The sequence below is a fragment of the Chaetomium strumarium genome (genome assembly GCF_033439665.1).
Source record: "Chaetomium strumarium strain CBS 333.67 chromosome Unknown B0T15scaffold_6, whole genome shotgun sequence".
Lineage (NCBI taxonomy): Eukaryota > Fungi > Ascomycota > Sordariomycetes > Sordariales > Chaetomiaceae > Chaetomium > Chaetomium strumarium.
Genome location: NW_026944434.1, coordinates 2976065 through 3002819, shown reverse-complemented (window position 1 = coordinate 3002819; position 26755 = coordinate 2976065). Strand labels below are relative to the sequence as shown.

Genomic DNA, 26755 nt, shown 5'->3' with positions numbered 1-26755 from the left:
TTTAGCACATCGCGAGTCTCAATGACTGTCTTTTACAACAGAAGTAGTAGTCGAACTCCAAGTTCACAGGACTTACTATAAGCTTAGCGGCTCCTGGCAGCAGCAATACGCCTCATGAGCGAGCTGGGCTAACAATACAACGCCAGATGCCTCCTTGAACTGAAATCGTTGAGGTTGAATCTCTTACTAATGCCAATACTATTGCCCTGAACACACTGCCCGAGGAACAGCAAACAGTCAGCCTACAGGGTCCCGTAACACTGCACGACGGTTAGATGCTTATGCTAGGTGTGTATGGGTGAAGAAGTTGTACGAGATTCCAAGTCGGGACAGTAAGTTCAGCCGCTGTGAATCAGCCTGGGCCGCTTGCAATCCTGCCATATACATCGCGACGTTAAGTCTGTTTACAGAAGCAACTAAATGGTACCACTGTATCAAAGCCTACTTCAAATCAAAGTGACGTTAGCGGATAGAGCCATTCAAGCTCTCGGGGCCGTTGGAACAGGAGCCCCGACATATGGAGGAAGCCCGTCGCCTCCGAACTATGCAGCGCGGCAGCGTGCACCTAACGCTGGATATTCGGGAAGTGAGAGCAGCACATGCCACAGCTTAATTGCCATTAATTAGCGCTAAATCGCTTGTGCGATGTCCGGGGAGAGAGGGGGAGACCGCGCTCCTAATGAAATGCTTATGGTTTCTGGACACGAGAGCAGGATTGGAGCCGGCAAGGTTGGTACTACCGATTCGTAGCTTATGACAAGGATTATTGCATGTGGCAAGTGTTTTGTAGTCGAACCACTGTTGTGCGGCGACTCGGAAAACCGAAGCCGGCATCTCTCTGATATAATATGTGGTGGCAAGGATATTGGATCGATTCTTCAATATGCGGTGCCGTCTTTGATCGCTCCTATACGACATAGGCTACTAAGGCAGATGGAAAGCTCGCTCTCCATGCGGCCAATATACGACCCCCGTCAACACGACAATCCCAAGCTTATTGTTAGTGGCTTTGTAAGACGTATGGACTACGAAACTCGATGCCAACCATCACTGCTGACTGCTATGGACCAGCTTTCCAAGGGCACAATGTTGAACACTACCAACGCTTTTACAGAGCTTTTGCGTTTACTGTTCCTTCAAGCCCTCCCATGGCGGCTTGGTTGGGCGCATCTGGGTCTTCATCCTAACACATCACAATCCAGACCGCCCTTATGCCTCTGACCACTATACTGCAAGTTTGCAGCATATAAATGAGTGTGGTGCGCTCGGTGGCTCACCTTCATCCTTCTGTTGGAGTCTTCTTCACTCCGCTGAGGCCAATGAGTTGTACTAGGAAACTTGAAGCGGCGGCAAAATAGATCCTGCTTGGCTAACCGTGCTAAACAGGGCATCCCGAAAAACCCGATTGGGGCGCTTCGTCAGCTCTGGGTTAACGTGTCGATGTTATGGTAGCATTTAGAGGCTTGGATGCGACGCCCGGTGCCTGGCCGACCTTCGTAACGCTTGGATAAATCTTCGCCGATCAGTCGTTTCGGTCTTGGCCCTGGGGCCTTTCTCAATGCGTCCTCGGCCATGGAGCTGGTATAGCTCCATTTGGAAGTGTTTCAACTCCGGTGGCTTGCTCGGATGGAAAGCACGGCAGATGCGTTGAGAAAAACCTCGAATGTTCGTGACCAGGTAGCAACAGTGCAGGGTGTATGTAGATCCTGATCCGTGCCCGTGTTAAGCGCTTGTTGTCCACCCTATATGAAGGGGGCATGGAAACAACAGCTACTTTTCCTTGACCCTATAACAGCACAGAGGGGCCGCTCAACTTTCTACATTCGTTCTCTACCACTATCACCAGCCTTGGGTTCAACAACATGATTTCCCTTCCCACGCTCGCTCTGGCCCTCCTGGCCGCCGTCCAGACCGTCGAGTCTGCCTCGGCCGGCTGCGGCAAAGCGCCCCCATCGTCGGGCACCAAGTCCATGACCGTCAACGGCAGGCAGCGGCAGTACATCCTCCAGCTGCCCAACAACTACGACTCCAACAAGGCGTACAGAGTCGTCATTGGCTACCACTGGCGCGACGGATCCATGAACAACGTGGCCAGCGGCGACTTCTACGGCCTGCGGTCCCTGGCCCGCGACAGCACCATCTTCGTGGCGCCCAACGGCCTCAACGCCGGCTGGGCCAACAACGGCGGCGAGGACATCACCTTCACGGACCAGATCGTGGCCATGCTGAAGAACGACCTGTGTGTTGACGAGGGCCAGTTCTTCGCCACGGGCTGGAGCTACGGCGGCGCTATGAGCCACAGTGTAGCCTGCTCCCGGCCGAGTAAGTTCATTCTATTTTTTTTGTTTCATCGTCTTATGTTTGTGCCTCCTCTCGAAACAACCCTTCTAACGGGTCCTTTTCGTATTGTATACAGACGTCTTCAAAGCCGTCTCGGTCATCGCGGGGGCCCAGCTGTCGGGCTGCTCGGGCGGCAGCACGCCCGTGGCCTACCTCGGGATCCACGGCGCCGCCGATGACGTGCTGCCCATCAGCATGGGCCGGCAGCTGCGCGACAAGTGGCTGCAGACCAACGGCTGCACATCCAAGAACGCGCCCGAGCCCTCGGCGGGGCAGCAGAACCACATCAAGACTACGTACAGCTGCTCCCGCGCGCCCGTCACCTGGATCGCCCACGGCGGCGGCCACGTGCCCGATCCCTCGGGCAGCGGTGGCGTCAAGTTTGCGCCGGGCGAGACGTGGGACTTTTTCAACGCCGCTGTTTCTGGTGGCGGTGGTGGTGGTAGCCCGCCGACGACGACCTCGACATCGGGTGGTGGTGGCTCGACCCCAACCACGAGCGCCGGAACCCAGCCGTCCAATCCCGGTGGTGGTGCCTGCGCGCCGAAATGGGCTCAGTGTGGAGGGAGAGGGTGGAATGGTCCCACGTGCTGCCAGAGCGGGAGCACCTGCCGGGTGAGCAATGAATATTACTCGCAGTGTCTCTGATAGCAAGGTTGAGTTGGGGAGTGTTGGCAGCATGGGAAGGGGGAACAATGTTATTTCATTCTATCATGTCACCGACTTAGGCTATCGCATTTAGTACTAGTATCGTTCCAATGCTACCGTACCGGAGTGCGTAGCCCGCACAGCCAAAAGTAAACTTAGGTGAGAGAAGTCAACAAAGACGCCTGATGATTTGCTGTCGCACCTTGTAGCCGTAGTGCTCCTTCTCAACATCAAAGAACTCCAGCTGTTCCCGGACCTTCCTCTCCAGGAACGCTTGGCGTGCCTTAGAAGCCTCAAAAAAAGCCCTGATGCGTGGGAAAACTTCGTTTTCATCTCTTTGTCTGTTTTCTTCCTCCGTGGCATCGCAAGACCTGGGGACAACCTTTAGGAAGACCACGTTCCAGTACACGAGGAAGGCCTGCTCGGGGCAATTGAGCCCCATGACAACTGCCGTGTGACACCTGGTTTCAAGAGTTTCGTCAGCCAGTCATGCATCACGAAAAAGGGGATTAAAAGGCGGCCTTGAATGGGACGGAAGAGAGTGGGGGGGAGGGGGGTGGGGGGGTTGTTGTTGCATGGGAACCCATACCATGTCTCCAACGGCGCCCATTCGGCGGACAATCGCGGCGGGAGGCCAAGTACCTTCTCGCGTTCCTGGACAGCTGCGCGCAGGTAGCGGACTTGTATGTTGTAGCTGTCTTGCGCGATCAACGCTAACTCCAGATTTGAGCCTAGGAGCCAGATGGGAGGTATCATGAGCTGGGCTGGGACGACGCGGCTCCACTCCCAGTCCACGACGCCGACAAGATTGTAGTCTTGGTCGAATAAGAGATTGCTGATGGCCATCTCCATATCTCCGTGCACTATAAACAGACTCAAACATCAACATTGGGTGTCAGCTGCGCCCCATCTGATTGGGGACGACACCAGCAACGCAGTTTTGGGATTTCGACGTACCAAGGACGAATGGGCCTTCGTCAGCCGCGGCATCCAGCCATTCGTCCTGAATAAATTGCTTGAAATGGTGAGCGGCATACAGAATGGACGCCGGCTCGTCCTCGGCCATGTTCTGGTCTGTCTCCTTGTCGAGCTTGTTGTCCACCAACCACAGCAAGCCGTCAACGTACTCCCTGGCCGTGGAGAAGGTTCTCCTCGGTGGGAAGACCGAGCCGGGCTCTAGACCATCGAGCTCTTGATCGGCCATGTCGACCGAGAGCGGCCGGTTGCAGACAGTGATCTCTTCTGGGTTGCAAGACAAAGCTGAGACGTCACGGGAGGGTAATCCCAAGGCTCCGATCCAGGGAAACTCTAGTTGCCGAAGCTGGAGATAGATGTCGGCTAGCTGCTGGTGAAGGCGCTTCGCAGCATGAGTCTGACGACCGCCCACGATGAGGCGGCCCCAGGTGTCGCTCGTTCCGAAGCCGTGGTCTTTCAAGCTCCGGCCGTCGAGATAGTCCATGATGATGAAAGGCAGCCCGTTCAGCCCCGTGTCAGAAAATGCGTAGGCGTACACCTTTGGGATAGGGATGGTCGTTTTGGCCGACACATATCTGCACACCAAGGGGTTGGCTCGGGCTTAGCTGATGGTCCCAAGGGTTCAAAACAGACAGTTGAGAGTCGTAGGGTCGGCTGCGTGCGCCAGAAGGGGTCGTTCATCTTACCGCATGGTTTCCAGTTCAATCTCGGTCTTTTCGTCCAGCACGACTTTTGGGTGCATGGCAGGAATGGGCATCAGGACAACCCATCGTGCCCCCGTCGGCTCGAACTCGACGAAGACACAGACATTGAAAGCGCCGCGCTGGCGTGGCCGGAACACGGTGCACGGGTACCCGTTGTGGAAGGACGACGCAAGACGACAGATCTCGGCCTCGTCGAGCGTATCGACCCATCGAGCTCGCTCCTCCTCGATCCTATCGATCGTGATACAGTCCCTCATGGCGCTGGCGCTATCTGGCTATTGTTGCCTAAATGCGTTGCTTGAAGTGAGGTCGAATTGCAGTTGGCGGTGAACTCTGTATAAATCAAGCGAAGCGTTCCTTCTCGCTTTCTCTGTAGTATCCGAAAGACCTATTTTGGCACCACGCCAACAGCCAACAGCCAACAGCCAACAGCTCACAGCCCCGGCAGCCAAACATGTGCCGTACATAGGTAGACTTGCAGTGCCAAGTTTCATCTGGCCCGCGCAGGTCGCTACACTCGAAGGGCGAAACAACAGAAATGGAGGATAGGACCAGGGATCCTGAGATAAGAGAAATAAGGAAGGAGACGAGAGGAAGAGAGGACAAAAGAAAAACGAAAGTAAAAGAAGGGAAGAAAGAGGGAAAGATATTATCAAATAGAGAGAGGAGAGGTAAAAGAAAGAAAGATGCTGTTTTCTTAGAGAAAACAAGCAACTTTCACCCTTTTTGTTCAGCTCTGTACATCCGCAGCACCCGCTTCTCTTTCTATTCCGAGTCCTAAGTAAGGTAAGGTACTTTACCCTTTGCTCTGAAGCATCAATACGCGTCTAACCTTTTCGGCCATGCACCTCCGCTACGTATTCCAGCCAAACAGCGAAACTCTCGACAGTCGCTACCTTGCTGTTATCTGGCCAGCTATATCCGGAGCGTGGCAAGGATTTCTGGGCTCGATGCGCCTGTTATGAACATGCGAAGAGAGATTGTTTTCACCTAAGTACCTAGAGACAAAGGCGCCTTCGCAGCTCATGCGACCGGCGTGCGGACCTTGTGTTAGGCCGTCTTATTGCTGGTGCATTACAGCTCACTCTGAACGTCAAATGTCACCTCGAAACCTGCGTGATCTCGAAGCTTCTGGGTGGAATGCCGAGCCTTCAGCTGCATATAGATTTAAGTTGTTGCAGGTGGCGCTTTGCGGGGAGACTCCGCAGTTCGCAAGTTTCAAGGCCAATGTCTCAAGTTTCAACTCCTCTAGACCACCAACTTCTCAAGAGCCTTAATCCCTCAACCAAACTTCAGAATCGAGCACTACGAAGTTATCCCCACCCGCACTCCTTACAATGCCGCATCTCTATAGCAATGATCAACTCAGACGGTACTTCGAACACATCGGGCTAGGCAGCGATTTCGATCTTGCCCAGGAGCCTTCTTTGTCGCTCCTCACCAAGCTGCAGACGCGGCACATGGTGCGCGTCCCCTTCGAGAGCCTATCGCTGCACTACTCGAGACACCGCCTCTTGTCGCTCGACCCGGAGGATCTCTTCAAGAAGATCGTCGAGAATGGCAGGGGCGGATACTGCATGGAAGTCAACGCCTTCTTCGCCACCGTCCTGCGCAGCCTGGGATTCAGGCTCTACAGCGCTGGCGCAAGAGTTAAGGGACCAAGCGGGTACAAGGGATGGTGAGTGAGTAGTAGTACTATGATTATCTTAAGATCTTAATAAATAACTGGGTGCACCCCCCTGAAGCTTGCACCTGTTATCCTGACTAAATAAACCCGGGGCAGGGACCACATGGTCAACATCGTCACCATCAACGGCGAGCGATACCTAGTCGACGTCGGATTCGGCTCCAACGGGCCCACGCACCCCATCCCGCTGCACGACGGCGTCGAGTTTGATGGCGTACCCCCCGCTCGCGGGAGGCTGCAATATCGGAAGCTCGACGAGCACACCGACCCCAACCAGCGCGTGTGGCTGTACGCGGTGCAGGCCGCCGACAGGGAGGACTCCTCCTCGGCCTGGAGGGACATGTACCACTTCGTCGAGACCGAGTTTCTGCCGGAGGACTTCGAGGTGATGAACCTCGCGACCATGACGGCGCCGCAGAGCTTCTTCGTGCAGAGCGTCATGTGCATGTGCACGATTCTGGATGAGCAAGAGGAGCGCCCCGTTGGGTTGCTGATTCTGCATAGGGATTATGTGAAGCGGAGGGTCGGGGGTGAGGCTGGGATCATTGAGCTGTTCGAGACCGAGGAGCAGAGGGTCGCGGCGCTGAAGAAGTACTTTGGCATTGTGCTGAGTGCTGAGGAGAAGAAGGCAATTCGGGGGCTGGCGAGCGAGATCAGGTCGAAGGAGAACCATGCATGACGGTGTGGGGGGTAGGAGGTCTGTCGAGGACTCGAGCTAGATGATAGATTCTAGACTCTAGAGTTAAAATAATAAGAGCCTTCACCAGGATATTAGGCTTGGCCAGAACAGTGAACTGAACGATATCGGTCGACTTATGAATTGATTGGATAACCTGATCAACGATTCAACGGAGTGGTCGGCGATGGGTGTTTTGCGCGTGGAAGGGGAGTTCAAGAACCTGTGAAATATACACTGTACTGTGTAACGTGAACAGTAAAATTGGGTTCCAGAGCCCTGGGTCCAGTTCACGACTCCCCGTGTCAGACGTTAGCAGGATGTTTGAGCTTAATGCTGGGTGATTGACGTAACGCGCTGTCTTTGCAATCTCAGACGCGTCTCTGTTTACTTCTTACCTGGAACCATAACGTTGACGTCTTTAACTGCACCTGCAAAGAAAAGGCCTAGCACCCCGGTCGATTCTATTACCTCTTCGACGTATTAAGATCATCACCCTATAACAAGAACAGGCTCACAAAAACTATGGCTTCCAACAAGGTACGTATCAGCCAGCATGCCCGGAATTGGAGCCCAGACGCGCTCACATGAAATTGTAGTATTGGCGCACCGCCCTCGGAGCCGTCCCAGGCGCCGCTAACATCCAAATCGGCGTGAATCCCTCCTCTGCGGTCCCGGCCGGCACTGGGCAAGAGAACGCTCCCATGGCGCTGCCTTCGGGCAAGCCCGCGGCGGGCAAGCCAGCGGCCAGCAGGAAGCGCAAATCCACCGAAGACCACGTGCCCGTCGCGCCGGCGGTCAACCTGGACGATATCGACCTGGACGATGCCGACATCGACAAGAACTGCGACCAGGTCCGGCGCAAGATTAACCGCCTGCTCGACTCGGGCGGCATGACCAAGACGGCGTTTACGCGGGAGATCGGCGTCCGCGCCAAGTCGCTGAACGGCTTCCTCGGCGCGCACGGCCAGATGAACGGGGCCGGCTTTGGCGCCTACGGCGCCGCCTGGCAGTTCTTCAAGAAGCGCGAGATGGCGGGCATCAAGCTGCCCGTCAAGAAGTAGAAGACGACGACGACACCGACCACTGTTGCTGCTGTGGGTGGTGCTAGAACAGCCCAAGCTGCCGTTGCCGCGCCAGCAAAAGCTGCCCCAAGAAGCGTCGACCTCAGCGACATCCACCTCGACGGCGAGGACCTCGACGCGGTGCCCGTCTTCGACACGTGCGACGAGGTGCGGCGGAAGAACAACGCGCACCTGAAGAAGCCCGGCGTGACGCAGGCGCAGTTCTGCCGCGACCTGCAGCGCAGCTCAGGGGGCCCTCGCGCCCGGCGAAGCCGTTCCAGGGCACGCAGCTCACCCGCTTCCGCAACTCCAAGGGCGCGCTGACGGGCGCCAAGTCGGCCGTCTTCTACGCCGCCTACGTCTTCTTCGAGAAGATGCGCATCAAGGAGGGCAAGCCGAAGAGCAAGCACCGGTTGGACATGGAGAAGGAGTGGGATCGTGGTGGCATTGACAGGACGATTGATGGGAATAGCACGTGAGTATACCTTTTTTTTTTCTCTTTCCCTGCAGGCCTTACTTCAACGACTTGGACTGACCATTTGGCTATGCAGATTCTTCTGCAGGGCTAGCGAACGTCCAGTGATGGACAAGTACGGCAAGATCAGCTTTTATTGATCTCATCTTGTCAGTTTTCAACTGCGTTTGTATGGTTTTCGCCGATGTCTCTCTTGTTTGATATGGATTGTATGTACTTCTAATCATGATCTTCTTTCATTTCAGTCCTATCTATTTTTATTCATCTCTTGCTGAAAGCTCCCGGGCTTCTTGGACTCAAGTGCTTGTAAGTTCGATGCTACGTTTCACAATTATGACGTAATGAGCCGGCACGGCCGGGGTCATATGTACCGTAGGTATAGTGGTAAAACCTGGCTTGTTCCGAAGTTGAGCTCAAGCCAAATCGGACTTCTCGCCTTGTACCCTAGAGGTAAACTTACATCTACTATACTATTATTTCACTTTACGGTAACAACCTACCCGTGTTCGGCTACACAAACCTCTACTAGCACTCACTTGGAGCACCTCTGGCCATCCCCAACGGACCATCATCCTCCCCAGGCGAGGCTTCTATCTCTCGACCGTTATTACCATCTAGAAAGATGACACGCTCCGAACTCCTTCTAAACCTCACCCCCCTCTCCACCCTCCAGACAGAAAAACACCTCATCCCGCCTCACCCGCCCTCCAACCTACCAAACAGCGCAGCAACCAACAAACCCCTCCTGTTCTACCGCCAAGCCTTCACCTTCACCTCCCCAACCAACAACAACAATAACAACCCCAGCAAAGCTTCAACGGCCGAGGCAATCGAGCACCACCTCCGTAAAACCAACATCGTGGCGCCGCAGTGGCGCTACGGGATGTATCCCACCAGCCACTTCCATAGCACCACGCACGAGGTGCTCTGTGTCAGCTCGGGGAGGGCGAGGTTGCTCTTTGGCGGGGAGGAGAACCCGGGTCGGGTGGAGGTTGTTGTGCAGACTGGGGACGTGATTGTGATACCGGCTGGGGTCGCTCATCGGCTTCTGCGTGAGGAGGAAGGGGAGGAAGGGGGAGGGTTTGAGATGGTGGGGTCGTATCCTGTTGGGGCGGAGCAGTGGGATATGTGTTATCCTGGGGAGGGTGGGGAGGAGGAGGAGGAGAGGGTCGGGAGGATCAAGGCGTTGGAGTGGTTTGGGCGGGATCCGGTTTATGGCGAGACCGGGCCGGTTTTGGAGGTGTAGGTGCAGGGATAGCGTGTAGTAGTGCCAATGATGGCGGAGTGGTGGGTATATTGATTATTAGGAGCCTCTCTGTTAAAAGTGTCCTGGACGTACCATATTGGAGTTGGGTGATCCAGTGCCATTTCAACAGCAATAGACTCTAGAATCTACTACAGAACAAGCATCTCAAAACATCAACCACGGCACCCATCGCCACCACAAACGTCCAGCTCAACAACTCCGTCCCTCGGCCCCAGATCATGCCTGCCACAATTCCAATCCCGCCTCCACCCCCACCGCTTCTCCCACCATCACCGCCGACAAACTCCCCCTCCCCGGCTCGCCAGTCTTCTGCAGCACGTAAATCTCGCCCGTCGAATCCGACGCCATCCACAGCCTACTCTCATCCAGCGCCAGCCCGGTGGGCCTAAAACACTTCTCCGGACAAACGGTCAAGTCCTTCCCTAGCAAGCCTCGCTGCAACAGGGATTTACATCTTCTCCCCGTCCGGCCACGCCTCCACCTACACAGGCCGGGCACCAGTGGCATCCGCAACCGGCACCGGGGGCACCATCGCCGGCGTCGGACCCACCATCCTACTTCCCCCCAAGCTTAACCGTCTCCCTACAAAGCTTCTACAACTCAAGCAGGCCTCACCTTCCCCGCGATCCCCGAAGCACGGGAGACCGTTCAGCCGGCCATCCTCAGGGCCTATCCCAACCTGAACCCCGTGATACTCGTCCTCGCCTACCTACAACGACACCACCACCGCCTCCTCCTCCAGATCCCAGATCGGCGGTGGTGGTAGCGGTGTGGATATTGACCCCCATAACCAGAACCAGAACCAAGCTGTCAGTCCAACAGTGTGTAATCACCACCACCTCCTCCTCCTCCTCCTCCACCTCCAGAAGCGGACGCGGGAGTGGGAGCAGGAGTGTCCTCTCACCCGGATCCGGAACCCACGCGGCGACGGCCATCCTCACAATCCCCGTAGTCATCGCCGCCGTGCTAGCCCTAGTAGCGCTAGCACTAGCAGCGTTCTGTGTCCTCCCCCGGCACCGGACAGGTCGTTTCCCCCTGATTGCCAGTGGTGTTGGTAGGCTGACGGTGGCGGCGGCTCAGATGAAGAGAACGGACCAAAGGAGGAGGAGGAGGTGGAGGAGGTGGAGGAGGAGGAGGAGGTCGAGCGGGTACGATGATGATGGAGTGCAGCAGAGCCGGGTTGAGCGGGTGGCTTCTCCTTCTCCTCCTTCGGTTGTCACTGTGAGCTGTGGTGGAGGTGATAAGAAGTCGGAGATGAATAATGTGAATAGTACTAATAGTTTCCAGTTGACAGATCGGGATAGGTGGTCGCCTACGGCTCTGGGCAGGAGGAATGTCTTCCGCAAGGAGGTGGAGCGGCAGGCTAGGTTGGGCTGAGGGTAGAGAGCATGGAGGGTGGGTGGGAGGAAACGGAGTTGACTGCTGGTTGTGGCATTGCCTAAGGTACCTAGACAGGTTAGGTTATCTATCAGCTGTCGCTTTGGGGAATCTACATATCTCAGCTGGCGTGCATCCCGTTCTTGTCCTCCTTCTCATCACAACCCATGCCATACTAGTACATACCCAGCACACCCCCCTTTTCACGCCCACCCCTCGCCATACACCCACCCACGCCCCCCGACTCCCTGGCACAACACCTAAAAAGCCGTGCATTATAGATTAGAGATGTATTGGTATCCACATGCAACCGCATGTCTCATCAGGCTCGGCCGATTACAAAGGGGTATAAGCGTCTACTAAGTATTAAGTCCCGGCTCGTGCCGATCCTTAATGGAAGCCCGGTCGGACCCGCCGCCGGGCCAGCATCGGATGAAGCAAGTGCGTGCGCTGAGCCCGCCAGGTCGTCAGATCATGGCCCCCTGTCCTCCCAGTGGTCCCCGTATCCAGAACTGCCTCCGTCCTCCTCATTAAGGTAGTTGCTAGGAAGCCCCCAGCCCCTCATATTCGTTTTAGGAAACATCAAGTATGTAAAAGCAAGACTCGTGCCGCCATCCGTACCCTTCGCTGCGCCACGCTTCTATGACCAAGGAAATTGCGATGTCTATCGCTGGTGTTTGGTATTTTTTTTCACCACCCGGCTTCAAAATTCGGCTTGTAGAAGCCCACCGCACTCAGCCGCACCTGCTTCTTGTTCTTGATGCCAGAAGACACCGGCGCTGGGAAGTCGGACGGCGAGATGGGCGAGTCCGGCCGGGGGATCCCGTCCTCATCCTCGTCGTCCTCGGCCGGATCCTCCAGAATCCGATGCGGCAGATCCGTCTGGCCATTGGGGCTGGTCTGGACCGAACCTGTCCGAGAGGAGCCACCGTCTCTCCGCTGGACTCTAGACGGCGGAGGCGCAGGCATGGCGCTTAATGACGCCCTCTGCCTCGTCGAGGCCGACTTCCGGCTGCTGATGGAACTGGCTTTGCTGTCCTGCCGTTTAAGGCTGCCGATCGGCGAGACGAGGAGGTCGTCATAATCAATAAAGTCAACCATCCCCGATACGGGCGTGTTCCGGGATGACTCGTGTGATGCTTGGTCGGAGGGAGCCCTCGACGGAACTGCCTTCTCCTTCGCTTGGTGCCGTGGGCGTGGGACTGCGCTCAGCGTCCCCGTCTCCAGGCGCATCGTGCACCTCGACGATTCTCTCGAAACACTCCCGGCGGTGGTGACACTGTCGTTGGTGACCTCTCGCCGGAGCTGATGCTCCTCCTTCTCAATGTCCTCCTCAAATTCGGCGATGATCTCCTCGCGCATCCGTGCCCGCTTCATCCGCAGCGCAGCCAGGAGCATCTCTTCCTGCCGACTGACCGCCATGAACCGCCCGCTGTTGCCGTCGTGGAGGCTGCTGGCGGTGCTGTCGCGTCGGCTCGCATTGACCGCACTGCCCAGGCTCGTGCTGCTGCGAATGGACCCATTCTCGGGTGGCGCAAGGGAGCGTTGGCTCTGCAGGTACATGTCCACGGTGGTCGGCGACAGCACAAGCGATTGGTCTGAGATCCGAGACACTGACGCTGCCCGCTGCCCACGCTGCCCCGGTGGAGCCGGGAAATCGAACTGTGCCTCGCTGCGCATCTTCTTGACTGCCTTTCTTTCGCTGTTTGCCGGGTCTGAGCCCCTGCTGCCCACATGGGAAACGGTGCGCCCGGTTGACGCCGTGCCGATGGACAGCCGAGACATGTCCTGAGAAAGTGCAGGCAGCGCTGCCTTCACCGACTTCTTGGCGTTCAAGGAACTCGAGCGCGGACTGATTCTGGGTCCTTTCACCGCTTCGAACTCTTGACTGCCGGGTGACGGTTTGGGACTAGGTGCAAAGCTGGTACGCTTCATCGGCTTGTCTCGACTGCCATGATACACACCTGTTGCGGCCGGTTGACGGGTCGAGAACCGGGGGCTGGTGGGGCTCGATTGGCCGTCGCTCGATGTCGGGACCACAAGGGAGCTCTTGGACGAGAGCTCATAGTCGTCCTCCGAGTCCGACGATAGAGCCAGAACACTGTTCTGTAACAGGTCAATCTCCTGGAGGCTGCGGTCTGTGCGCTTCGATGCCTTCGACGTCCTGGTGTGTCTGCTTGAGACACTGGCCGTGTCCGCCGGTACGGGGCTCGAAGGAGTGGCAGAGCCCGTGGATTTACGCTTCTCCGTCGTCGTAACCAGCGGCGATTGTTTCACTGAACGGGCGGCCCGCGACGAGGGGGCTGGGAAAGGAGAGAGGAGTCCTTTCCCTGATTGACCGGGGACTGGCGGAGGGTAAGAGGGAGGTCGGCTCGGGGGTTCGACTTGGTAACCACCGCCTTTCAGCTCCCGGTCCATGGCATCGGCGAAGGTCCGCTGCTCGTAGTGATCGTAGAGATTATACAAGTCCGCCGTGTCTTTGGATTGCTGTTGTTGCCTTTCGCTGTCCGGCCGCTGTGCCACACCCTCTCTCAGCGACTCTCTCGTGGTCTTTCTCCTGATATCCCGGTCTGGTCGTTGCGGAACCGGCGACGGGGTCACCAGCGGAGACATGGACATCACGGACGGGGACTTCGTAAACATGTCGTGCCCGAGCAGCTGGTTGTTGGTGTTGTTGGTGTTGTTGGTGTTGTTATTGCTGCTGGTGTCCTGGTGGAGATGCTTTGGTGTCCTGTGCATGTGAAGCAGGGACGAGAGGTCCAGTCTCGAGGGCTTCTTCCGAGCCTTCTGCGTCTGTGATTGCGATGGGTCGACAAAGCTGGCGTCATAATCTAATAAGGCCTGGGCTTTCGGCGGAAGCCCTTTCGCCATGGCCGAGTTCGATGTCTGTTGCGATATCGAGAGCGGGAGTTTGGACTTGTCGTAGTAGGATGTGATGGTCGAACTTGACTGCCGCCGCCGCAGGCTCGAAGCATCCGTTGCACCATCTGGAACCATTGACCCGGGAAAGTCGCTTTGCCGGTTCAGCACCACGGGAATGATCTCGGACTCTTGCTCCCAGTGTTTATCCCGCAGCGTCCCAAACGCAGCCCGCCCATCATGTGTCGGCCCAAGCTCAAGCTGTCCGTTTGTCGTCTCCGAAACCGCGACGCTAATTCCCGAGTTCGACTGCGTCTCCCATATCGCAGAGGCTGCCGAGTCGATGTTGAGCGCCGAGGTTCCGAGTATTTTGTGCGCTTTGGTCGTCAACGGCGATGATATCTGCGGAATGGGCGCATGCTTCTGTTTCCGGCCCGGCAGAGGGAAGACGAATTTCGACGAATGCCCCATTGCGGCCGTTACAGCGAGCTGATTTCGAACTCGCTGGGCTCGACTCGGCGCTGGCGTGCCGCGACTTTGGGTGCGGTCGTTGGCAGAAAACTCGGGTCACCGATGCTGGTGCATGGGCCGGCTGTTCGTTTTTTCTTAAGTGGCCGGGACAAGATCTTGATCACGGTCTCCAACAGGCAGTGGAGATTCCGCTCCTCGCATGAACCCAGCCACTTTCGCGACCCAAAAAGAAAACAATTGTCCAGGCGGACAAGAGAATGGGTGCCCAGTTCCGGCCCAGCAATGTGGTCATTTCCCATGCAAGGGACCGCCCGGAAGCCAGCAGACAGGCGGGACCTCGCGTCTTAATATAAGACTGCGTGGCAGGAAACGATGGGTTTCCCACACAAGACCTTTGCCTGTTGTCCCGGCCGGGCATGTGTAGACCGGGGCACCCCCTTGTAACGGCAATCAACAAACTCCCCAAGTGCGTCTGCGAGACTCCACCCACCTAAGCTGCTTCACGACATTGCAATTTGGCGGACGCAGGCCTGCCTGGAAGCCACGTTACGTCGAAGGACGGATTCTGTCGCTGCTGGTGTCAGATGTCCCTGAGGAAGGACCCCGACGAAGGTGCCGCAATTTGAGTGAGCAAAGCTCGCGCAACATTTTTGGTATCAAGAACCGAATCGTACTCGGGGCAGGTCTCGAGCGGACGACCATTCGGCGGGCCTGCATGGAGGATTGGCGAATGAGGTGGCACGCTGAGGAAGGGCCCATGCTAAAGGCCGCTAACCCAGCTGCTAATCTGCAGGGTTGCCAGCGACCCCTGTAGTTAGTTAAGCCACGCGTGTCATGAGGGGGGAGAAAACTCTCACACAACAGCGAGCGATCGATGTAGAATCCAGTGCGTTGGGTTTGGCTCCAGGAGTTTGGGAGGCCACGCCACCGGCTGTCTCCGGCGGCGTCCGGGAAAGGGGAACCGGCACGTTGGCGCACAAACAATGATCATCGTGTCTCATTCCAGCGTTGGAGGTCAGCAAATTGTGCATGCTGTCTTCGGGCGTGGTGTAGAGTGAAGCGGAGTGTGAGCTAGACCAGCGAGTGCGGATGATCGTCAGCAATCTCTCGATGCCCCAGTCGAAAATCGTCCAGCTCACAGATCGTCCACAGCGCGCAATTGCAAGGGGTGACGAAAGAAAAACACCATCCCCCGGATTTCCCAAAAATCCTACGCCAGCTAGGGTAGGGCCTAGAGTCTGGCGGGCATCTTGGACATCTCCCATGTGTTCTGCGGTGGCTGATGACTTGAGACGGTTGAGTCTTCGCTGATGTCACGGTCTGAAACATTCCTCTCAAAAGACCTCGGCTGCACCTTTCTCTACGGTATCACAGCACAGCTCAGATCCGGCTCGGCTCGGAAGCAGAGCTTTGCCACAGTATAGGTACCTTAACTTCAACAAATGCGTTAGAGCTGTGAGTAAAGCGCCAATAGCTCGATCGAGTCGGCCATATGAGCTGAAAACAAACATCATGATCTTCCAATTTAGCGCCTCAATGCCATCTCGAGTTGTGCATCCCATCTTACCATGTCCCAACAGAACTTCAGGCGCCCCGCACACCCACGTGTAGGGAGCTGCTTGTGTTTCATCCCCTCGATAAGGTCCTCCGAGATCCCGCTAAAATCCAAAATTACCGAATGATGTGCAGATCGGGGCAGCGCTGCTTGAGGTGTGACTTGCAGCCACGCCCTGATCATCGCGCATCCGCGGGGTCTGCTCATTTCACAATTTCGCGATTTGATGATCGGACTTGGCCGAGTGACCTAAGCACACGGGCCTGGCTCCGGCGGAATCCCAACATGCAGCACGGACCTCGAGCTTAAGGAGAATGAGGTCAACGTCAGCGAGCCCGTGGATGGCTAGATGATGACACGATCGGGTTCCCCGGCATGGACCGTGATGCCCATGTCTTCGTATTTTTGGAGTCACAGGGCTCACCTCCTGGATTGCAAAACGAACTCTGGCCTGTACACTAGCAGGTTTGCTGAGTTGCTTTCCAAACCCGCATCCTCGGAGCTGACCTGGGCTTCTCATCTGACCAGTCGGTGGTATTCTGGCGCCAGGTGGTTTCACACATGCATGCTTTCCATCTTATTGCTCTGTTTCTGTCACCAACAAGTTCAATAGCCTAAGCCTGGGTTCCGAAAACGAGTCAGCCTCACAGAGTTTGTGACTCAATCATATTGAATGCCGGCATAACAGACAGTCTCAAACATTACACACTGTATACTTCTGTCTGGGATGCACAGTCCCGTCCCGTCCCACCGGACTCCCGGCTTCGGCCCCAGCTGCCGAAGTGGGTCAAGGGCCCCCGGCAAAATACGGCGCATTTCGGCCATCGATCCCCGGTGTCACCGTTCATCCCCTTCTTCGTCAGGGTACGGAAGTTACCACAGAACCTCAGGCAATATATTTTGTACAACCCTCCGGCACCTTGCAGTTCTATTTCCGTGCTTACAGACGTCGAGGACCGCAGACTAGCCGGTCATGGTCCTCCAGGGTCTTGCAGCTTGTTTCCATGAAAACTGAGAAAAAGCTTAAAACTCAACAATGACCATTATATATCTGTTAACACACGTGACTCGTGCACTTCCACGGGCTATTGCTCCCGTCGATCCATCTAATCCGACGAATATATCTCTATGCCGCCCACTCCGGCAACCCCAAAGCCGCGGGGCCGTCATAACCCCTACCTCGCCGTATATATGCTACCGTTTACCGCCCCTGGTGTGCCGTTTTAACTCAGACCTCATAAGCGCCTATCCCCGTCCGAACCATCCATTCAAGGGAGGGTTCTTGTTAACCCCACTGCGACACCCACTACATCCGCACTTAAAAGTCGTAACCCGTAGCCGACGCGCCCGACAGAGCTCATATCCTCAATCATCGCCCCTCCGCCCCCTATTCGAATGAGACCGTTCATGGAACATGAGCGGCGACGCTGGCCTGGACGACGACAGCCCTGCACCGCGGGGCGCAGCGTCCAGCGGGTTCACGCCGAGCTTATCCTGGTCGAGATACCGCGGTGTCCCTTCAACCACCGTGGTCTTCTCGTAGCTGACGATATTGATCGGCGGCGGCCGAGCACGCTTCCGCTCGGGTAGGCTATACAGGTAGGTCGCTGTTATGACCATAGCTGTGCCAACGACAAACTGTGCGCAGCAGTCAGTCAGTCAGTGAGTCAGGACGGGAAAGTCTGCAGCAACCCTCCGCTGGGCAAGGAAGGTACGTACCGATAGTGAGACCTCGAAGTCAAAGAAGACCACGCTGAACAGGAAGCTGATGACGATGCTGATGCTGGTGGCGAAGTTCTTGGCGATGTTGTCTGCGTAGTTGATGCAAAGCGAAGCCAGCAGCCCGCCCATCGCCTGGAACACGATTGCTAACCACACGACAGCGTTGTACCCGTCGAAGAACCCGTGTTTAGCGATCTCTTCCCCGTCGTTTATTATGACGCCGATGATCAGCGCCGGGAACAGCGAGTAGAAAGACAGCTGGATATTCCTTGTCCAGACAGAGGCTGGCGTGGCCGAGTCCTTGAGGATCTTCTCGAAGTAGACCCCCGTCAACCCAGACACAACGGCTGCCACCAGAACCGCAGTCAGTCCAATCGAGTAGTTCATCTTCGGGGTCCCGTCCAAGTCCTCCGCGATGCCCTCATACGTCGCAGACCGCCGCGTCAGCTCGTTGACCAGCCCCGTGACACTCCGTTTCGTCAAGTCGTTGGCCGCTTCTGCAACATCCCCGGCCATCTGCCCCAGCTCATGGACGGATCGGGGGAAGAAGTGATCACTGAAGTCGTGAATATCCAACGCCAGGTCTTTAGCATTTGACGAGGGGAGAGAGACGATCGAGACGCCGGCCGTGAGCACAATAAGCGATAGCCAGCGCCGAGCGCCGAACGTGCGCCCGAGCAGGGTGATCGTGAAGACTGCCGTCGTGATGATCTGAAGGGGAGGTCAGCGAATCCCGCAACTTTACCTGGCGCCTGGCAAAGGCGCAGAGCCCGGCATGTTACCTTTAACTGGTAGAGAACCTGGAAATGGACCGCATCCAGGTTGCTCAGGGCCACATATTGTAATGTATTCTCCAACGTGTACAGCACCGCCGGAATCGCGAGCTTCCAGCCATCCCCCGAGAAGGCCGAGTGGTATATCTGTTCGAAGATCACCGTCACGGGCGTTTGTGGCGCCAGACTCCTCGAGACCTCGTGCATCGAGAGCGTTAGCGATATCGCGAGCTTGATGATCTCATTGAGTAAGACGGCGGTCGAGGCAAAGTAGCGATGATCGCCCGGCGGTCGCATTATTCGAGAGTAATGCATGATCTGGAGGTCGCGGTGTCAGCGAGGGCAGTCGCGGGGGGGAGGGATCCGAGCTGTCGAGGAGGCGGTACGCACCAAGATCAGTGCCGAGTTTTGCAACATCAGCTACGCATTCCATGTTAGCTTGCGACTGCATCCTTAGCCCGCGGTAATAGAGGCGAGACAGCCGTACTGTGAGTAGCGATGCCTGCTTCAAGGGCATGCCGAGCAACGTTGGCCCCGTTGGGATCTTGGGACTGTGGGCCGCCATCTTGCGGGTAGCGCTTTAAGGGCATGTGGCCGCTGTTGGCCGGCAACTCCGCAGAATGTGTCTTCTTCACGGCAAATCGAGGATGTGATTCTCGGCGGAGAATAATGCTACCCCTCTGTTGCAAGCAATGCACCTGTAGTCGCAAAATTCTGTTGTTGCCGAAAGGGTGCTTCCCGTACGTAGGCCAAGCCGGGAAATTGCCGACGCAATGCACGGTCGCGTGTCTCGCTGGATGCCTCCTGCAGTTTCAAGGCACAGCTGCAGCAGTGCTGGCTGCTTCGGATACAACACGGGAGGCTAAGGTCGTGGATTTAGGCTCGCAAGCCCTGGTTTCAGCTGGTCCCTTTGGCTGTTTGACGATGCGAAACTGTTTGGGTGATTGGAAACGGGTTAACTAAGGTAAGGTACAGGTTGCTGTGAGTTTCCCACGGCTTGAAGACGCGACGGTTCTTTGTCGACCTGACAAAGCGCCAATCTGCCGTCAGCGTACAGTTAAGGGTGGTCGAGATGTCGGAGATGCGACCCTGTGGCCTGTGCCGCGGCAAATGTTGGTCGAAGCAGATACGCCGCACAGTATAAAGGATCCAAATACACAGACACTTCTGCAGGTCGGGTCCTCGAAAAACCCCGTCCGCCGCGGCACGTCATTCACCCATTCCCCTCAGCGACGTTCTCCATAACGGGATCTGCTCCCCACCATGGGGGATTCTGGGTTATTTCCTTCTGATTTATATGAAGCTGTAAGACGAGGAGGCAACGAAATTGCTGGTAGTTCGGTCCTGCGAGCCCTCACAACTGGACGGATACATGCCTCCAAAGCAATCCCTTCTTCTCTTCCTGTGTCACCTTAAGGCGGCCCTGAACTAGCTGAGCGTGCTCAGTGTAACCTCAACCCCACTCGGCAATGGTGCCCCGCATTACTTAGATGTGGGCTTTGTGCCGAGCTCCATCCGGCGACCCATTGAACCCGGAACGGAACCCCGCCCGAGGTTTTGACAACCGGGCAGCTATGAACTTATGAAGTGAGAAAAGGTGTACCTATTGGGTACAAGGGACTATTATGCCACCGTTGCCGCTTGACTACGAGGTGTAGAACTGCTGGCAGATGAACAAGCTCCCGAGAGAGAGCGGACACTGAGACGACTTAAAGCTTTAACATGCAAGGCAAGGGGCAGACAAGCTCAAGAAAGGGAAGGATTAGGAGGGGAGACAATTAGAGGGGCACTGTCCTGTCACCGCGACAGATATGAATACGGCTTCAAGAAGGCCGAGGTAATGGCAACCTAGATTGTACCTCATCGATCAATATGAATGATCTGGATGATGTTCAGGGCTAGCATAACACAGGGCTCAAGTTGGCAGGAACTGGCAGAAGGGCCATAGATACTCATACTTCATGAAGTCGGAAACAGAGCGATGCGAACTCCTGACAGCCTCAACGAGCCGGCGGCGAATTCGCAGCCCTCTGCCGCGCAACTCCCTCGGGATCCCCCTCCTTTGCCTTGCTAGCCACGGCTCCCGGCTTGGACATAAACATGGCATACATTGCTCCCAGACCGACAGCGCCGAGACCGAGGTATCTGAATCCCTCTCGTTAGCACTCGACTCAACCACAGCTTTCTGTTCAGAGCAGAAACAACACGTACATCAGGTTCTTGTTGGGGTTCGTGCCGTCCTGGTTGTATACCTTGGCGGTTCCCTTGTCGCCCACGGAGTCCTTCGACCCAGGATCGGTGCTGGCGAATCGAGTCTGAATGGGCCGGAGCCGGTTCACCTGCTGCAAGGCAGGGCGGCGCGAAACGCTGCGGATGGCGGAGGTTCTCGCGAGCTTCATGGTGAATCTGACTGCTGTTGATGGAGGTGAGGTGGATGGATAGTGCCGGGTACTGAAAGTTCTGATTTCGTCGGCTTTTTCGGTTCTCGTAGAAATTGGAAGTGAATTAGTTTGTAAGATGCGCGTTGAAAAAGGAATTCCGTGTTCTGGATTCCAAGGTCGACCGAGCAAGTGTTGTTCCTGAGAGCAACGCCTATGACATCATCACCGTTTTCGTGGGCTGATCCCCACAGCTACCGTACAACACACCTTATTGCAAGACTCGGAACCGAGAATTGGAATATGTCCACATCTTCGGTTACTACTATTGCTTCTGTTAACTTTACTCTACCTAGCATACACGAGTTGTTTCAACTTGTGCTATTTATTCTCCCGAGCTAGTACGTCGAGACCTTTGTCTTTGTTTGCCATATCCACAAACACGCTATTCGGCAGGAAGGTTGTGCTGAACCAACAAAGAGTCGACGCGGTACCGCGCCAGACATAACTGCGGCGGCCGCCGACAATGTCGGCGACTATGCTCTTCGCCGCCACACGAGGATCCTGTCTGTTGTGGTATATCAGACCCTTCTTCTGACGATCGATGGTCTCCCAGATCTTGTGGTATCGAGAGTCAGGGGGCAGTACGAGATCTGGCATGCCGGCATGGACGTTGGTGGCGCAGCCTCCGAGCATGACCGTGACGACCCGCACCCCGAAGGGCTGCAGCTCGAGGCGCATGGTTTCGGAGAGCACCGTGACAGCTGCCTTAGAGCTCGCATACGTGCCTAGGGTGCAGAAATGGTCAGCTCCGAAGCAGCGAGGCTCGTGAAGTGGAAATATTGGAGGTTCGTCAGCGTCACGACCTACCAGCCCAGGCAAAGTTGCAGACGGCAGACACCGAAGAGATATTGCAAATAGCCCCTTGGGCCTTGATGACCATGGGAGCAAAGGCTTGCATCATGGCCAACGGAGCCCAGACGTTCAGGTCGTATAGTGCTTTGGCCTCGTCGATTGGCGTGTCTAGGAGCGGCAGGGTGTGGTCGGCGCCTGCGTTGTTGACGAGAACATCCAGGAGCCCGCCTGTGATCTTCTCGACAGCTTTCACGCACGATTGAATCGATTCGGCCGACGTGACTTCGAGTTCTAGGATGTCTATTCCGTCCATCCTAGCCAGTGCTCCAGCCTTAGCTGTGTTTCGAAGTGTGGCAAAGACATGGAACCCTCTGGCGTGGAAAGCTTCGGCAAGGTGTGAGCCCAGTCCACCGGCACTGCAGCCGGTGATTAGAACGGTCTTCTGTGGCATTCTAGTTGATGATTTTCGGAGCTGAGTGGGCTGTGAAGTCCAAATTTAGTGAAGGCATGTACTTTCGCTACACGTCGTGCGAAAAGGGTTCACATACACCGCTTCACTTACAAGCTGCTTATATGTAACTTAGAAGCCGAACACCGGCCCACCTGGACCGGAATTCGGCCGGCCAAATCCGTGTCGCCGCAACACCCCGACGGATTTCCTCCGCTTACTCCGTATATCCTCCTTTGTCGCCTCTTTCCTGCGGAATACGGACACCGCCATACTACTTGCTTCAGCCGCCTTTCCTGCTTCAATACCGTACAGTTGATAGTATGGACAGGCGCAGGCGAGCCCCTGCTAAGACAAGCACATACGGTCAAGCGTGCCTGCAATGTTTCAAGGCAAAGTGCCGATGCGAACCTAACCCAGCCGCCGGCCCTTGCGAAAGGTAGGTGGTGTATCTTCCAAGACAGCACCCGCTAGGTATTCTGGGTCGGGGTGCATGTACACGGCTGATACCATGATCGCATTGCAGATGCCTGCGTCTCGGCAAAGATTGCCAGCCGTCAGACGCGGCTCGCAGACGCAGTGCCCAAAAGGCCGGAGCACCGGACGCACGCATTGCCCAGCTGGAAGGCAAGGTCGACACCCTCTTGTCAGCTCTGCAAGCTGTCGTCAACCCATTTGGGTCTCCTGCCGGTGTGCTCCGACAACTGAGGGAGCAGGGAATGCTAGATTCTGGGGCCAGCTCAGAAGACGCTACTCCGACCAACTCCGTCGGTACATCTACCGGCTCGGATCCTGCTATTGGGACTCGGCCCACGCCCACTTCACCAACCCGAGGCTCCCCAACGGCGTTGCCCTATTTTAAGCGTGACATCCCTCCTTATCCCAGCATATGGCCCACCGAGGCCGATGCAGAAAGGTCCCTTGCGTTCTTTCGATCCGAGATGCTACCGAACTTCCCATTCCTCAACCTTGCTCCTACCATAACCGTGACCCAACTCCGCAGGGACAGGCCAGTCCTTTTTCAGGCCATTATCACGGTCACCACATTCTCCACCCGGACAAGGACGCCCCGGATCGAAGCGCTGAAAGAAACCATCTTTACCTCGGCTTTCGTCGAGACCCAGTCAGACATTGACTTGTTGCTTGCCGTGCTGACGTACATAGCATGGAGCACCGACGCCTTTCTTGGCCGGGCAGACCTGCTCTCTCGGCTCATGGTGCTCGCCATATCACTGGTTTATGACCTGCGGCTGTTCAAGCCGCCAAGGCCGGATGTGCAGGCGATCGTGGCCTACACGCAGGGCTTCCCTGAAAAGGACCAACGCCCCAGCGAAGAAGACACGGTTCACGGTTTCATGGAACGGCAGAGGGCGCTCTTGGCATGCTTCCTTCTAAGCTCGCAGTATGTATACTACTAGTACCTACTTACTAGTACCTGAGCAATTATTCCTCCCGGACCCGGAGATGGATAGGTGTTGACACTGACACAACGCCTTTTCGCTGCTAGCATTTCGTCCCACTTCGGGCGTATTGACGCTCTACGATGGAGCCCCCAGTTGGAGGAGGCATTGCAGGTCATCGCAAGTAACAGGTCTTGCCCAACAGACAAGATATTGGCATACCAGGTACGACTGCAGTTGCTCGCACACAGGGCATCCCAGGTGCGGGAGCAGCACGAGGCGGATCATCGCTCGCGTGCGGCATCATCTGGTACTGCAGCCTCTACGGGGGCTACCTCGGCGGCGGCGGCACTCCTCTACCTCAACACTCTGCGCGCGGAGCTGCAGGCCCTCAAGGACTCACTCAACCTAGTAGACCCTCAAGGCGAGTGCTCGGCCGAGAACGCGGGCACGGCGCACTACACGCAGACGCCGCCGCCGTTGCATAGCAGCAAAACTGGCATCCCTCACCCTATCCTCGCCACATACGCAGACTACGTCCAAGTCTACCTCGACCAGTCAGCCCTGTCAATGCTGTCAGTGTCGACCGCCGGCCAACCCCAGTCCCAGCAGCCGAACCCTCCTCCTCTCAGCACGTCAGGGACCCCAGCAGGGGTAGCACTAGTCCCTGGATTCGAACGACTCGAGTGTTTCTGGCGCAGCGTCGAGGGCATCAAGTCATGGCTCGACCACTTCTCCTCCTCCTCCTCCTCCCGATTCCCCCCGCCCAAGTGTGTCGGTCTGCCGTCCCACTTCTGGGCCCAGGCAATCTGGTGCAGCGCCATCCTGAAGCACCTCTCCACCCACCCGGACCCGGCGCTGGATTGCCGCGCCGTGCGGCACAGGGTCGATCTGCTGTCGACGCTGGACTGGATGGTTGTGAAGCTTGATATGGTTAGTGATGAGGCGGATCGTGCGGGTAGTAGTAGTGCTAGTAGTAGTGGTGGTGGGGGTGGTGGTGGTGTTGGTGATCTTCAGTCCAGCAGCCGCGGCGATAATCTGTTCAAGGTGTTTGCGCGGCTGTTTGGCAGGGCGAGGGTGTGGGCTGAGGCGAGGTGGGATGTTGTCGTGCCGTCTCAGGGGCAAGGGGGGTATGTGCTTGTACAAGGACAAGATCCTTGCCAGCCTCATCATGAAGCTGATGAAGATGGTCGTGTAACAGGGATGGACAGCGGCGTACCGGATGTGGAGGACTTGTCATGGATGCACGCGATGGATCTGGACAATGATAAGTGGTTGGAGGATGTACTTGGCTGGACTCCGGCTAATGTCTAGTACAACTTAAGGTTACGTAGTACTAGGCGGGAAGTATATACAAGGAAACGAAATCCACACAGGGCGATTCGTCCGGCATTAGCAAGTAAAGCACGGCGCTACTATCCAGCCTCACGCACTCCTCTTCCGTCCCTGACGGCCCTTGCACGTCCTAACCGGTGTGGTCTGCTGAGGAATCAATGATGTGGAGGGAGCGGCTTGACTGCTCGTAACGAGAGAAGTAATAGGAGCAGGTTGTTGAGGAATCTCGGTGGCTGAAGCGACCGGAGGGGCGGTTGTAATTGCGTCGCTCTGCTGCGGAGTCGACGACGAGGTGGCGGCAGGGGGCGGACTGGAACTGGGAGTGCTCGAGGGGCTGTTGCTGTTGCTGTTGCTGCCGCTCGACTGCCAACCCCTGTTGCGAGAGAGCTCGTACCACCAGTTGCGGAGCATCCAGCCGTCGAACTCGGTGATCTCGGTCGCCGAGCCAGCAAGCATGATGAAGTTGCTCACGCCGGTCGGGGTCCAGTCATAGAAGTCATCCAGGCCGAAGGTGTGGCCCATTTCGTGCAGCAGAATGTGGATGTTCTCGGCGCTCAGCGCGCTCACCATGTACTCCTTGCCGACCTGCTGGCCCCAGTCGCCGCCGAAGCCACCGCCTAGGCCGTCAGTCAGCCACAGAGACTGGTCGTAGTGCCGGTCCGCGCCGTTGGGGCAGCGGCTGTAGTCGCCGTCGTGATGGTAGAACCGACCACAGGCGGGCGCGCACTCGGGGACGCCGGCGCCGTCCTTGTTTGTGTAGACGTCAATGCCGCTCGTGTCGCCTTCGAGCAGGCCGGTGTCCCGAACGGCCCAGCCAACGACATTGACGCTGATCTTGGAGAAGGGGAAGTTGTCGAAGCCGTACAACCACTGGAACCACTTCTCGTACTGCTCGCTGGCCGCTTGGGCGATCTGGCTGCGCTGGGCCGCCGTGACGGGCGAGCTGGAATCCCATCGAACACACATGTTGATGGAACTTCGTGAGGTTAGCTAATCTGAAAGATACTAGTACATGGTGGGTAGGTCCTAGAGTAGTCGGGCGTCGGTGCCATTCATACCCATTAGTGGCCATGATCTGGTCCCAGCCATAGTTCTTGAAGCCAAAGAGATTGCCATCACTGTAAGTCTTCAGGCAGTGATCCCACACCTCCTTCAGGGGGGTTGCGAGCTCGGAGGGCGGGTTCCATCCCGACTGTCTCTTCACTGGGCGGTTCCGGGCATGGCCCAGATGACGAGCGTGGTTCACGGGCACGAGCTTCTCCCAAACAGAAGCGTCAAGGTCGGAGGAGGAGGAAGAAGCGGGCGTGTGGGCGACCGTGGCCGACGCGGCGAAGGCCACCAGACCAGCCGTGGCGATGAAGCGCATGTTGATGGATAAGCAGAAAAGAATGGAGGCAAAGCGAAACGTCAACGCGAAAAACGAAAGGCACGGTTCACAGAACCGGAGAGTGCTACTCAGACAATCCACAAGCAACATCCAAAGGGTCACAACGACATACTATATACTACTCCAGTATTCGTAGTTCTAGAATACGAAGAACACACGCTCCCCGGGCCCGGAACTGCGGAACTGTGACTAACGACCTATTGGCGGGAGAATTGACCTTGCGGAGCGATGACATGGTGCTCAAGGCGTATAGGATCATCATGGCATGATGGGTTAGTAGGTAAAGCCGGCGCTGAAGACTCTGAAGTTGTGCCTGTCCGCGTATTCGATCTCCGTTTTCCGATGTTTTCCGCCGCTTT

General features: G+C 56.5%; 11 protein-coding genes across 11 annotated transcripts; 5 read left to right on the top strand and 6 right to left on the bottom strand.

Annotated features, from left to right (window-relative positions):
- Window positions 1-1734: 1734 nt before the first annotated feature.
- Window positions 1735-3169, top strand: B0T15DRAFT_283030 (Alpha/Beta hydrolase protein). Its single transcript, XM_062863607.1, has 2 exons — window positions 1735-2322; window positions 2417-3169. Exons 1-2 carry the CDS (start codon window positions 1863-1865, stop codon window positions 2986-2988), a joined length of 1032 nt encoding a protein of 343 aa, XP_062719516.1. The 5' UTR covers window positions 1735-1862; the 3' UTR covers window positions 2989-3169.
- On the bottom strand, window positions 3059-5090 carry B0T15DRAFT_283026 (uncharacterized protein). The gene is made up of 4 exons (XM_062863606.1): window positions 4650-5090; window positions 3946-4538; window positions 3578-3851; window positions 3059-3449 (listed from the first exon to the last, which is right to left on the bottom strand). Exons 1-4 carry the CDS (start codon window positions 4922-4924, stop codon window positions 3158-3160), a joined length of 1434 nt encoding a protein of 477 aa, XP_062719515.1. The 5' UTR covers window positions 4925-5090; the 3' UTR covers window positions 3059-3157.
- Window positions 5091-5771: 681 nt separating this feature from the next.
- B0T15DRAFT_541080 (uncharacterized protein) lies at window positions 5772-7211 on the top strand. The gene is made up of 2 exons (XM_062869831.1): window positions 5772-6345; window positions 6451-7211. The coding sequence occupies exons 1-2, from the start codon at window positions 6005-6007 to the stop codon at window positions 7031-7033; spliced, it is 924 nt and encodes a 307-aa protein (XP_062719514.1). The 5' UTR covers window positions 5772-6004; the 3' UTR covers window positions 7034-7211.
- On the top strand, window positions 7211-8840 carry B0T15DRAFT_504901 (uncharacterized protein). Its single transcript, XM_062867512.1, has 5 exons — window positions 7211-7570; window positions 7630-8090; window positions 8142-8301; window positions 8376-8569; window positions 8646-8840. Exons 1-5 carry the CDS (start codon window positions 7556-7558, stop codon window positions 8707-8709), a joined length of 894 nt encoding a protein of 297 aa, XP_062719513.1. The 5' UTR covers window positions 7211-7555; the 3' UTR covers window positions 8710-8840.
- A 141-nt stretch (window positions 8841-8981) lies between these two features.
- On the top strand, window positions 8982-11442 carry B0T15DRAFT_504900 (uncharacterized protein). Its single transcript, XM_062867511.1, has 4 exons — window positions 8982-9811; window positions 10631-10811; window positions 10895-10984; window positions 11124-11442. Exons 1-4 carry the CDS (start codon window positions 9192-9194, stop codon window positions 11211-11213), a joined length of 981 nt encoding a protein of 326 aa, XP_062719512.1. The 5' UTR covers window positions 8982-9191; the 3' UTR covers window positions 11214-11442.
- A 274-nt stretch (window positions 11443-11716) lies between these two features.
- Window positions 11717-14751, bottom strand: B0T15DRAFT_282983 (uncharacterized protein). The gene has a single exon (XM_062863605.1). The coding sequence runs from the start codon at window positions 14541-14543 to the stop codon at window positions 11904-11906; it is 2640 nt and encodes an 879-aa protein (XP_062719511.1). The 5' UTR covers window positions 14544-14751; the 3' UTR covers window positions 11717-11903.
- A 2549-nt stretch (window positions 14752-17300) lies between these two features.
- Window positions 17301-19324, bottom strand: B0T15DRAFT_282962 (nucleotide-sugar transporter-domain-containing protein). The gene is made up of 5 exons (XM_062863604.1): window positions 19081-19324; window positions 18984-19013; window positions 18603-18911; window positions 17818-18531; window positions 17301-17736 (listed from the first exon to the last, which is right to left on the bottom strand). Exons 1-5 carry the CDS (start codon window positions 19156-19158, stop codon window positions 17464-17466), a joined length of 1404 nt encoding a protein of 467 aa, XP_062719510.1. The 5' UTR covers window positions 19159-19324; the 3' UTR covers window positions 17301-17463.
- A 904-nt stretch (window positions 19325-20228) lies between these two features.
- B0T15DRAFT_282957 (uncharacterized protein) lies at window positions 20229-21215 on the bottom strand. The gene is made up of 2 exons (XM_062863603.1): window positions 20805-21215; window positions 20229-20738 (listed from the first exon to the last, which is right to left on the bottom strand). Exons 1-2 carry the CDS (start codon window positions 20990-20992, stop codon window positions 20594-20596), a joined length of 333 nt encoding a protein of 110 aa, XP_062719509.1. The 5' UTR covers window positions 20993-21215; the 3' UTR covers window positions 20229-20593.
- A 137-nt stretch (window positions 21216-21352) lies between these two features.
- Window positions 21353-22516, bottom strand: B0T15DRAFT_439519 (uncharacterized protein; the record flags this gene model as incomplete). The annotated part of the gene is made up of 2 exons (XM_062865895.1): window positions 21842-22516; window positions 21353-21759 (listed from the first exon to the last, which is right to left on the bottom strand). The coding sequence occupies exons 1-2, from the start codon at window positions 22275-22277 to the stop codon at window positions 21353-21355; spliced, it is 843 nt and encodes a 280-aa protein (XP_062719508.1). The 5' UTR covers window positions 22278-22516.
- On the top strand, window positions 22515-25054 carry B0T15DRAFT_541067 (uncharacterized protein). The gene is made up of 3 exons (XM_062869830.1): window positions 22515-22713; window positions 22801-23676; window positions 23782-25054. Exons 1-3 carry the CDS (start codon window positions 22598-22600, stop codon window positions 24986-24988), a joined length of 2199 nt encoding a protein of 732 aa, XP_062719507.1. The 5' UTR covers window positions 22515-22597; the 3' UTR covers window positions 24989-25054.
- Window positions 25055-26458, bottom strand: B0T15DRAFT_569209 (uncharacterized protein). Its single transcript, XM_062870798.1, has 2 exons — window positions 26068-26458; window positions 25055-25985 (listed from the first exon to the last, which is right to left on the bottom strand). The coding sequence occupies exons 1-2, from the start codon at window positions 26373-26375 to the stop codon at window positions 25100-25102; spliced, it is 1194 nt and encodes a 397-aa protein (XP_062719506.1). The 5' UTR covers window positions 26376-26458; the 3' UTR covers window positions 25055-25099.
- Window positions 26459-26755: the final 297 nt, after the last annotated feature.